This window comes from Vulpes lagopus, chromosome 3 (genome assembly GCF_018345385.1).
Source record: "Vulpes lagopus strain Blue_001 chromosome 3, ASM1834538v1, whole genome shotgun sequence".
NCBI lineage: Eukaryota > Metazoa > Chordata > Mammalia > Carnivora > Canidae > Vulpes > Vulpes lagopus.
The window spans coordinates 121,028,135-121,039,700 of record NC_054826.1 but is presented as its reverse complement, the minus strand read 5'-3'; the positions used below and the strand labels follow the sequence as shown (position 1 = coordinate 121,039,700).

The 11,566-nt window shown below is 49.4% G+C and overlaps 1 protein-coding gene across 1 annotated transcript in view; it reads right to left on the bottom strand.

The window, feature by feature from the left end:
* Positions 1–8,778: 8,778 nt before the first annotated feature.
* The window catches only part of TEKT5 (tektin 5), a 38,863-nt gene continuing 36,075 nt past the window's right edge, over positions 8,779–11,566 (bottom strand). Inside the window, exon 7 of the mRNA XM_041750050.1 lies at positions 8,779–9,160. Coding sequence (XP_041605984.1) covers positions 8,944–9,160 — 217 coding nt within the window. The 3' untranslated portion in view covers positions 8,779–8,943. The remainder of the gene's footprint in view (positions 9,161–11,566) is intronic.

The following is an 11,566-nucleotide window of genomic DNA, read 5'->3' as shown; positions in this document are numbered from 1 at the left end:
GATCGAGCCCCACTTTGGACTCCACGATCAGTGAGGAGCCTGCTTCTCCCTCTCCCTCTGCCCTACCCCTACTTTCTCTCTTTCTCTCTCTCTCTCTCAAATAAATAATTAAAAATCTTAAACAATCTGAGGCCTCTGGGTGAATTCAGGGGTGAAGAGACAAGGTGTGGGATGGCCAAACTCACCTGGAGAGCACCCTGGGTTGGAGCAGGACTTGGAGAGGGTGCCCAGGCAGAGCAAAGGGTGGACAATCCCTGTGGAGCCTGTGGAGCTCAGCTTCAGGGAATAGGAATAAAAGAAGGCCCTACAAATTCACTTTTTTCAAGAGATGAGTATATACTGGAGTATACATTTTTAAAAATCTCACTTGACTCCTCAGCCAAACACTTGTTTCCCAGACCCCGGGATGCTGACAGGCAATGGGGAGGTTGGGAGTTCCAAGAAGGCAGGACTTGGCCTGGCGTAGTCCCTGCTGGGGCTGCGAGGCCTGGCACAGGTGTTGGCGTGTGCGAGGCGCTCGGAGAATAGTTCACATGAAGGTGTGAATGAATGAATGAATGAATGAACGAACGAACAGAGACAACCTCTTATTGAGGAAGGCAGCCTCCAAGGGCAGCTGGCCCACGCATTCTGACTCACAGCCACCTTCATTCCCAGAGCAGACGGTGTAACTCCTATGGCCTGCAGGGTCCCCTCAGCACAGACAGAGCCAGGGTGACCCCTCAGCTCTCCTAACTGGGCCAAGGAGGAGGACTGAGACCCCACAACAGGGTTTCCCGCAACGGGCCTGGGAGTTCTGGAGGGAACAGGAGTCTTGGCTCCACCTCTAAATGGCTGCGTGACTATAAGCAAGTCACCGTGCCTCTCTGGATGGGGCTTTCTCTTCTCAAAAATAAAGGGTTGAAAGTATCCGCTCCCAAAGGCTTCCCTAGCTCTATCCATTCACTCAAGAAACATCCTGCAATTCTGAAGCATAAAACCGAAAAGGGGCCTATGGGATCACCTCTGTTAACCAGAAAATGAAAACCCTCCCAGACTTTTGCATTCCTAGAGCATCGCTATTGAGCTTTCGCTATCCTTTTCCTGGACTCAGTTTTGTGGAATGATGAAACAGAACTGGGAAAGAGAAGACGCACAATAGCCTTCAAGTTCATAAGGATCGTGGCCTCCTGCAGCTCTAGCCCTTATGTCTTAGATCCCATGATCCTCCAGTGTGCCCCTACTGGGAAGTGGACTGCAAGGATGGTCGCTTTGGTGTCTGGAACAACACAGCAAGTAGGAAGCACGGTATCACAGGAAGTCAGCAGGACAGGAGCCCGGCACCTTGGTCCCCATCCCAGATGGGCTTCCTCTGTGGTTAGGTGATGCTGCCTGACATTCCTTGTCTTTCTCTAGTCCCTAAGTGGTCAGCAGGCAAGATACGGGGTGAAGCAGGACTGGTGTGTGGCAATAAGGAGTGGTGGGGACTGTGACAAAATCAACGCCATAAGCTCAGCATATCAGCTACATGGGGAGATGTGGGTGTGGGGTCATCAGATAACCCAGTCTTTACCAAAAACCCAAAAGAATACATTGTAACACAGAATTTGTTATTAAAACGTTGGTAATGAATTCAATACGTTTTTTGAAGGCTTCCTACAAGTTGAGACAGGTCCGGGCCCGTCAACCTTGCCAGCCCCTACATCTTCAATCTCATCTCCTTTCTTGTGGTTCCTCACTTCATCTCCAAAGTCTGCTGGATGTCTAGCACACGTGTGGTCTTCTGAAAAATGTTAAAATGCTGGGTTAGGCCGGAGGCAGGAGAATGCTAGAAGTGTGAGCACATACATGCACGCATGTGTGCATGTGCATGCACACACACAAGCCCTGTTTAGGGAGTGGTGTGCCCCTGGAGCCAGCTGGGGAGTGTCCCTTCCAAGCAGACTGGGAAAGCAAGTCAACTGGGAGATCCTCCAAGTTCTCCCAATTTGTTCTCAGGCCTGGCAGGGAGCCAGCCCTTGCCTCTGGGATTTCCTGCCTGGGCTGTCGTGGGGAGACACCCTGTAAGGCTGGGTCAGCGTGCCAGCTTCTGAGGGCCACTCTGGGATCCCACATTACTGGCCTCTTGGGTTGTAAACAGCACACAAATTGGAAGGCTTACTTACTTTCTCCACATCCAAATGCAACTACCCTCCTCTTTTTCTCCTAAAACTCAGAAACGACACACCAGTCCAAGATGGATATATATGCGTTTGTATATGCTTGGCCATTCATCATTCACTCAATAAAGGATTTATGGGATGCCTACTGTGTGCAGGGACTGAGGGTACAGAAGTGACTAAAATCTCAGGGCATCCCCATTCCCTCCGCATCACCTCCTGCCCCCCCGCCCCCCATCACTCTGCCAAAACCACTTCTCACAGCTCATCCAAAGTCTCCTGGGCACCAAAGCCGGTAATCTTTCTTTTGTCCTCACTAAAAAATTTTCTTAACAGTAAGCACACCCAACATCACTCATCACTAGGGACATGCAAATCAAAACCACAGTGAAATACCACCTCCTACCCATGAGGATGCCTACTATCAAAAAAACCAGAAAAGAACAAGTATTAACCAGGATGTGGGGAAATGAGAACCATCACTGGAAATAGCATGGTGGCCCCTCAAAAGATTAAAACTAGAATTACCTTATGACCTAGCAATTCCTCTTCTGGGTATATACCCCAAAGAACCGAAAGCAGGGGGGCACCTGGGTGGCTCAGTCAGTTGGATGTCCGACTTCTGATTTCAGCTCAGGTCATGGTCTCGGAGTCCTGGGAATTGAGCCCCATATCGGGGTCCCTATTCCGTTCAGAGTCTGCTTGTCCCTCTCCCTCCCCATGCTTGCTTTCACTCTCTCTCAAATACATAAAATCATAACAACACCACCAAAGAATTGAAAGCAGGGCCTCAAAGAGATAGTTGTACTCCCACTCCCATACTGCTGGCATTATCCCAGCTAAAACATGGAAGCAACTGGAGTGGCCATCGACGGATGGGTGCAGAAGCAAAATGTAGTAGATACGTGCAATGGAAGACCATTCAGCCTTAAAAAGGAAGGAAATTCTGATAGATGCTACAACATGGATGACCTTGAGGACAACTGCTAAGTGAAATAAGCCGTCAAAAAAGACAAGTACCGTGTGATCTCCCATGTATGATATAGTCAAAATCATAGGAACAGAAAGTAGAATGGTGGTGGGTGGGGGCTGGGGGGAATGGCGAGCTAGTGCTTAATGGGTAGAGAGTTTCAGTTTTCTAAGATGGAAAGGGTTAGGGAGACAGATGGTGGTAATGTTTGCACGGCATTACGAGTGTATCCCATACCCCGGAACTGTACGTTTAAAAGTGGTTGTGATGGTCAATTTTATGTTATGTGGATTTTACCACCAATGAGAGAAATAAAAAAAATCTCAGCAATGAGCACACCCAACACCCAAACCTTGGTTTCCTTCAAAAACTATTTTTTTCTTTGAGTATAGTTGATGCATATTACCAGACCTTGGTTTCTAAATATTATTCTCAAAAAACCCACAAAACCCCAAAAAACAACAACTGGGGCACTTGGGTGGCTCAGTTGGTTAAGCATCTGCCTTTGGCTCAGGTCATGATCTCAGGGTCCTAGTACTGAGCCCCACATTGGGTTCCCTGCTGGGCAGGGGAGCCTGCTTCTCCCTCTCCCTCTACTCCCCTCTCCCTGCTTGTGTTCTCTCTCTCTCAAGTAAACAAATAAATAAGTCTTAAAACAAAACAACTAGAACCAAGAAAGAAACAAACAAAAACCAAACCAGGGCTCCCTCGATAAACAGGTGATTCTAGGGATGGAGCAGAGGGGAAAAAAAAAAAAAATCAAGATGAGCCTGGAGCGTCTTGTAGGGTTGGAAAGCAAAAAAGTACTCAAAACAACAAACGAGTGGGGCAGGGTGGGGGGGTGGGGGGGTGTCAGAGGGTCACGAGAACCAGCCTGAGAGAGCTCCCATTGGCCAAAGCCAGAATAATTGGAGTGACACAGTAAATAATAGTAGTATTAGATCATAACCCAAAGCATAAAATAAGCATCCATGAATGTATGAATACAAATAAATGTTAGAATGAATGAAGGTGAAGGCAGGTACTTGGAGAAGAATTATAAATAAAACAGGTAAATACTCTCCCCCCAAGGTAGGGGGTCTTAGTCCCCCTGCCCTTGAGCATGGGCTGGGCCTAGCGACTTACTTCTAGAGCACGGAAAGGAAAAAGCAGTAACATATGGTGGAAGACGCCTGGCAGACACTACCCCTTACCCGTTGGTCCTCATCACCAGGGACACCATCCACCACGGGGACGTCACAAACACCCTGATATGAGCAGACAAGAAGGGCATTTCACCTCAGTGGTCTTCCTCCCAAACCCATAATCCAGGACCAATCTTGAGGAAAACCTCAGACAAACCCCAATTCGGCAGGGCACCTGGGTGGCCCGGCGGTTGAACATCTGCCTTTGGCTCAGGGTCCCCAGATACCATGGTCCCCAGATCGAGTCCCACATCAGGCCCCTTGCATGGAGCCTGCTTCTCCGTCTGCCTGTGTCTCTGCCTCTCTCTCTCTCTCTCATGAATAAATAAATAAAATCTTTAAAAAAAAAAAAAGTAAGAAATCAATTTGGAGACAGTTCGCAAACACCTTCAATTTCCCTACCAACACAAGGACTCTTCAAAACCCTCAAGGTGGGCAGCCTGGGTGGCTCAGCGGTTTAGTGCCGCCTTCGGCCCAGGGCCTGATCCTGGAGACCCGGGATCGAGTCCCACTTCGGGCTCCCTGCATGGATCCTGCTTCTCCCTCTGCCTGTGTCTCTGCCTCTCTCTCTCTCTCTGGGTCTCTCTCATGAATAAGTAAATAAAATATTAAAAAAAAAAAAAAAAACCTCAAGGTCACAAAAAAACAGAGGCCGCCAGAGAAGCTGTCATAGAGGGAATTAACGCCTGAATGCAATGTGCTCCCCCGGGTCGGATCCTCAGACAAAAAGAGGATGAACCACAGACACAAACTCCAGAGCTGGTTAATGCCAAGGCACCAATGTCAAACGCGACCCCAGGACACCTAAGGAAGACGCCAATGCGAGGGCGAGGCAGGTGACAGGCGCACGGAAACCCCCTGTATCCTCCCTGCAACTTTGCTAGAAATCCCAAACGACTGCAAAATAAAGACTATTTATAAAAGCCCTTCCTCACGATTAATACAGGAACGCATGTTCACCGCAGATAATTCATCACATAAACAAGTAACCGGCGCTTGCTTACCGTCCGCTGTGAACGTGCCAGGGTATTTCAATCCGACCTTTCTTTCCTGTGCGCTCTTGACGCAACCGAGGGTAAGGTAACTTCGCGAATTTTGGCCTCGGGACTCTCAGCCCTCCGAGCACATCCCCTCGGCATTCAAACATTGGGCACCGGTCTTGTAGCTCCTCGCTATCCCAGGAATCGCCGTACTTTGCTTAGCTGCTCTCCCTGCTGCTGGACGCGGTGTTCAGAGGTCCTCTTATGATAAATAAACTCTAGCACACACAGCTGGGTCTGCACGGGGGCTAGTTTCCTAAAGTGAGTCTTGAGAAAGCATTCCTAAGTGGAAGGATGTGGATACTTTCAAGGCTCTTGACGGGTGTTCCCAACTTGCCTTCCAAAACAGTACTCTCGTGGGTACCTCAGCCAGCGGGATATTTAGGACACCTGCTTCTGCAGGGCTTGCTTTATTCTTCGGAACATCCCCATGCTTGCCTTTCTGGCTGCAATCCCCTGGACGTTGCTCCCCCTGGACTCTACTTACCCCTGGACACATCAGGCTCCCTGCATGGAGCCTGCTTCTCCCTCTGCCTATGTCTCTGCCCTCTCCACAGTGGCCTCTCGTGGCCCCTCCCACACTCCACAGTGGCCCCTGCCCGCACTCCACAGTGACCCTCTTTCTCTTGCTCGGGAACTCCCTGCGCCAGTCCATCTCTTCCTGAGGCTTCAGGCATCCCCCCAGCCCCCAGGCACGGCCTCGGCTAGCCTCCCTCTGGAGCTCCAACACCACTTGCCTTTCAGATGTTTCACCAGGACATCCCTCAGGCGGATTGACTCCCAGCGCAAAAGGGAAGTTGTGACTTCTCTCTGCCTCTGTCTCCCGCAACCCCTTGCTCCAGGCAGGGCACCTCTATGCCATCTTGACCTCCACTCACTCCCTGTAAGCCACACTCTTAAGGATGGTGGCTTCGGCCCCACAAACATGCCTCCTGCAGCTGTCTGTCCTTCTGCCTTAAATTCTAACAAATTGTGCCCCACCCCCACCCCCCACCCTCAACTTCTCTCTCCTCCTGACTCCTCTGCATGGAGGAAATAATTCTAAAACAGCAATCTGGTCATTTCACATCCCCATGTTGAAGACCCCATGGACTCTCTACTGCCTGCCGAGTGCCTCAGATTCACACATTCAAAGGCCTGAAATAGGATTAAAGCTTATTTGTAGAAAAATTGACTCTGTTCTCTTTCAAGCAAGCTTACCTCAAGGACCGTCTTCTGTGCTGGATGCTGGACAGTACGGAGGCTTTAATACTTTTTTTAGACTTGCTGATATCCCTTGAGAACAAAGGAGAGAAGCTTTCAGCCAACATCACCTTGGACAGACAATACTTCCTAACCAGACATCGTTAGTAACATGCTTTGTGCAACCCTGGGCACAGGTTCCTGTCTGCAGTCCTGCTACAGATTTGCCTTTAAAATAGATCTAAGTTGGGGCACCTGTGTGGCTCAGTAGTTGAGCATCTGCATTTGGCTCAGGGCATGATTCCAGGGTCCTGGGATTGAATCCTGCATTGGGCTCCCTGTAGGGAGCCCGCTTCTCCCACTGCCTGTGTCTCTGCCTCTCTTTCTCTTTGTGCCCCTCATGAATAGATAAATAACATAATTTAAAAAATAGATCTAAGTTGTTTTTTTAAAGATTTTTATTTACTCATGAGAGTCAGAGAGAGAGAGAGAGAGAGAGAGACGCAGAGACACAGGCAGAGGGAGAAGCAGACCTCTCACAGGGAGCCCGATGCGGGACTCGATTCCAGGATCCCAGGATCATGCCCCAGTCCGAAGGCAGGTGCCAAACTGCTGAGCCACCCAGGGATCCCAGATCTAAGTTGTTTTTGTTTTAAAGTGCAAAAATCTAGAAGATGGAGTGAATAACAGTAAAGGTGGTGCTGGATCACAGCAGACCAGGTGGAGGTGTTGCAATTCCTCCCAGGATGGTCCCTGGGCTCTCAGCAGCACCTGGGAGCTTGTCAGAACTTAAGAACCCCAGGCTCGGCCTCAGACCCCCATTACTCAGAATCTGTGTTTGAACGAGGTCTGCAGGTGATCTGCGCATGCACGTTAAACTCTGGGAAGCACTGATGTGTATGATGAAGTCTGGGAAACACTGACCTCAGGACAAAAAGCCCACCCTCCTCTGTCTCCACCTCCTCGCCGTTCAAGACTCAGATCCAAGAGGACTTTTTGTCCTCTTGTTTGATTGAGGTGACTTTCACGTAACACAAAATTCACCCCTTAAAGTGAGTGATTTTATGGCATTCAGCACATCTGCGATGTTGTGTCTCCACTTGTGTCTAATCCCCAAACACTTCCATCCCTTCCAAATAAAACCCTGTCACCACTGAGCGTTGCTCCTCAACCCCCTCTCCCCAGCAACCATTAATCTGCTGTTTCAGGGATTTGCAGAGAAATGGAATCATTCGGTATGTGGCCCTTTGCGTCTGGTTTCTTGCACTTAGTGTGAGATCTTCAAGGCTCACCCATCTTGAAGCAGGTGTCGATGCTTTGTCTCTTACGCAGAATAAAATTCCATTGCGTGGACAGGCTACGTCTTGTTTTTTCATTCATTTATAGACGCTTGGGTTTTCACTGGTTAGCTATTGTGTGTAGCGCTGCTATGAATGTCCGTGTACCAGTGTCTTTTTGAGTATCTGTTTTCAGTGCTCCTGGTTATATACCTAGGAGTACAACTGCTGGGTAGTGGTGCAGTTCTACATTTAATGTTTTCAGGCAAAAAAAAAAAAAATGTTTTCAGGCAATATCACATCAAAATAGAGATTTTCCTTGACCCTCAGAACTAATTTTGTCTCCTTTGCCTCCTAAGCAATTTAAAAAACACCCCACATTGAGGTGCCTGGGTGGCTCAGTTGGTTAAGAGTCTGTCTTTGGCTCGGGTCATGATCCCAGGGTTCTGGGACTGAGCCCCCCTTTGGGCTCCCTGCACAGTGGGGAGCCTGCTTCTCCCTCTCCCTCTGCCCTTCCCCATCATTTGTACTCTCTGTGCTCTTCTCTCAAAATAAATTAAAAAACAAAACAAAACAAAAACCACCCCACATAGCAAAGCTGGGATTCAAACCCAGGACTTCTGGCTATGAATCCTAGCTTTTTCTGCCCCCCACAGCAGGCAGTCGCCTCTGCCTGGCACTGACTTCATTTTATAGATGAGGGTGCTCATCAGGTTGGGAGCCCGTGCAAAGTCACACAGCTCCTAGGTGACAGCTGGGCTCTGGACTCTCAGCTCCGGCGTCTAATCTATGGATCCTGTGGTCTATACTATGCTCCTAAATGGACAAACAGGTTTCAAAAAAATATGTGCCCCCTTCCATTCCTGCGGATGCTAAGAACCTCGTGATGCTCATCCCCCATGAAGTTGGTCTCCTCCCAGGATCTGTCATGAGGCTAGTTCTGCAGCAAGGAATGAGCTCCAGGATCTTTGGTTTGGGCATGTTTATTTGGCTCTTAATATACATATTTATATAATTTGGGTTTTTTTTCCATGATAGGAGGAGAGGGAGAAAAATGACACTTTATTTTGTTTCTCTGCCTTTTCCATTTTTATGCTGCACAGGGATCGTGTGCAGAGCAGGATGCTGGGGTGGGGCCAGGCCGGCAGCGGCTCAGGTGTAGCCCACCAGGCGCGGCGTGCAGGGGAAGGTCTTGCGCATGCTCATGCACTTCTCCTTGTCGATGCAGAGGGTGTTGGCTTTGATGGCCAGCTCGTGCTCCAGCCGGCACTTGGTCATTACCAGCAGCTGCAGCGTGTCCTGCGTCTCCCGCAGTCTCAGCCTGAGGGTCTGTAAGGTGTCATCAATGGTGAACACCTCATTCACAAGCCTGGAGCAGGAGCAGAAGAGAAGGCACAGGTTACCGAGCTGCTCAGCACAGATGTGCCTGCTAGGTGCCAGGAACTGTGCCCAGCACCAGAGGCAGCTGTGAGCAAGATGGACGAGGGAAGACAGAGGCACAGCAGGGAGATGGGGGAGCCGCTGAGGGGTGTGAGCACAAAGTGAGAAACAGGCTGTTTAGGGCAACAATCTGGCAGCTCCTCAGTACGTTAAATGTAGACTTAGCCACATGACCCAGCAATTCCGCTCCTAGATATATACCCCCAAGAACTGCTAACAGACACTCAAACAAATACTTGTACAAATCCTGGTGCAGCACTAATCACAAGAGTTAAAAGGTGAAAATAATCCCTACATCCTTCAACCAGATGAATGGATAAACAATGGGTGGTCTATCCATACTATGGGATATCATTCAGCCATAATAAAAACAAATAAAGCACAGCCACCTGCAACAGCATGATGACCCTTGAAGACTCGTGCTGAGCGAAAAGAAACCAGTCACAAAAGGTTATATATTGTACAATCTACATGAAATGCCAAAATAGGTAAATCCATAGAGACAGGAAAGTGAGTGGTTGGCAGGGGCTGGGGGGAGGTGGCTGTGGGGTTTCCTTTTGGGTGGAATAAATGAAGATGTTCTGGAGCTAGATGGTAGGGGTGGCTGCACACCACTGTGAATGTACGAAATGTCGCTAATACTAAATTTTATGTTGTATGTATTTTGTTCCATTAAAAAAAAGCAACTCCGATAACTTGGTCCCCCTTTCTGGCTGAGGCACCCATCCTCCAGCTGCCACGTGTGTTGGCTGCTGATAGCTCATAGGTCCACAATTCTCCAGAGAAGCTGACGGCTCACCAACATAGGGGGACAGGAGGCCATCCCCTGCCTCAAGGTGGGAACAGACAGCTCCATGGTGCAAGCATGCTCCAGTCTCTCCAGTGGGATCGGACTGAAGCTGAGCTCCCCTGTCCTACCTCTCCACCCACCTTCTCCTTAAGGAAACTCCCAAAGGCACCAGGAAAGGCCCCCCTGGAGAGGGAACTTTTGATGTGAGAATAAAAGATGAGAACCAGCTGGCTGCGTGAAGCCCAGGAGGGAGAGTATGCAATAGCTGTGCCATGGGACAGGACTCTACAATGTTGGAAACGTTCTATACCTGCACTGCCCACTCTGCATGCCACTGGCCACACAGGGTGCGTGAGCACCTGCGATGCAGAGAGATCACGGAGGAACTTATTTTTAATGGTATTTAATTTTTAATCATTGAAATGTAAGTGGGAGAACCATACACAGCTGGAAGCTGGCTACCCAAGTGGACAGACAGCGTAGTTCTAGAGAAAAGGACAGATGCCAAATCCAAAGCTGGGAGGCGTGGATTTTGTTCTCAATGCAAGGAGAAGCCACTGGGGGCTTAATGGGGTGGGGTGACTCACATTTTGGACAAGTCTCCAGGCTGCTGTGTAAAGATGAGATTGGAAGGGGACTAGAGCACAGGCAGGAGAGGGGTTAGGAGGTTATCACAATATCCAGATCGAGTGAGTTGAACAGTGACCCCCAAAGATGTGTCCAAGTCCAAACTGGCAGGGCCTGTGGATGTGATATTATTTGGAAATAGGGTCTTCATAGGCATATTTAAGTGAAGGATCTCGGGATGAGATCATCCTGTATTTAGGATGGGCCCTAACTCCAATGACTGGGCTCCTTATAACAGGAAGGAGGGGGAGATATGAGACATGGAGGGACACACGGGAAGAAGGCTGTGGAGACCAAGTGGTGAGGCCACTCCACGCCAAGGGTGCCAAGCATGGCTGGCAACACCAGAAGCCAGGAGGAGGCACGGTGCAGCCTCTCCTCAGGACCTCGGCAGGAACCAGCCCTGCCGACACCCGGATTTCAGACAGTTGGCCTCCCAAAGTGTGAGGGAATCAAGGAGTGTTGTTCAAGCCACTTGGTCTCTGCTGACTTGTTATAGCAGCCTTAGGGAATGAATGATATGCCACATGAGCTGTGATGGCAGCTTGGTGGCAGGGCTGTGCTCAGGCCTAGGGACACGCTACTGGAAGGGCTTGAGTTGGCTATCAGGGTGGGCTTCCTGGAAGGAAGCCTGGGCTAAAGAGAGGTCACAGAGCAGCCTGGAACCCCTCTGCTCCTTGGGGCTCTAGCCCAGCACTGTCCACCAGAACATTCTGAAGCCTCAGGAACATTCTGTGCTGTCCAACATGGCAGCCTCTCGCCACCCACGTGAGATGTGGTTTGTGGATATAAGGAGCTGAGTTTTAACATTTATTTCTGTTAATTAATTTAAATGTAAATTTAAATGGGTGTTCATTTTCGGGAATGGGCATGGATGGGACCTGACCCATGAGGGAGGGTCAGAGGGGGAGGGGTTAC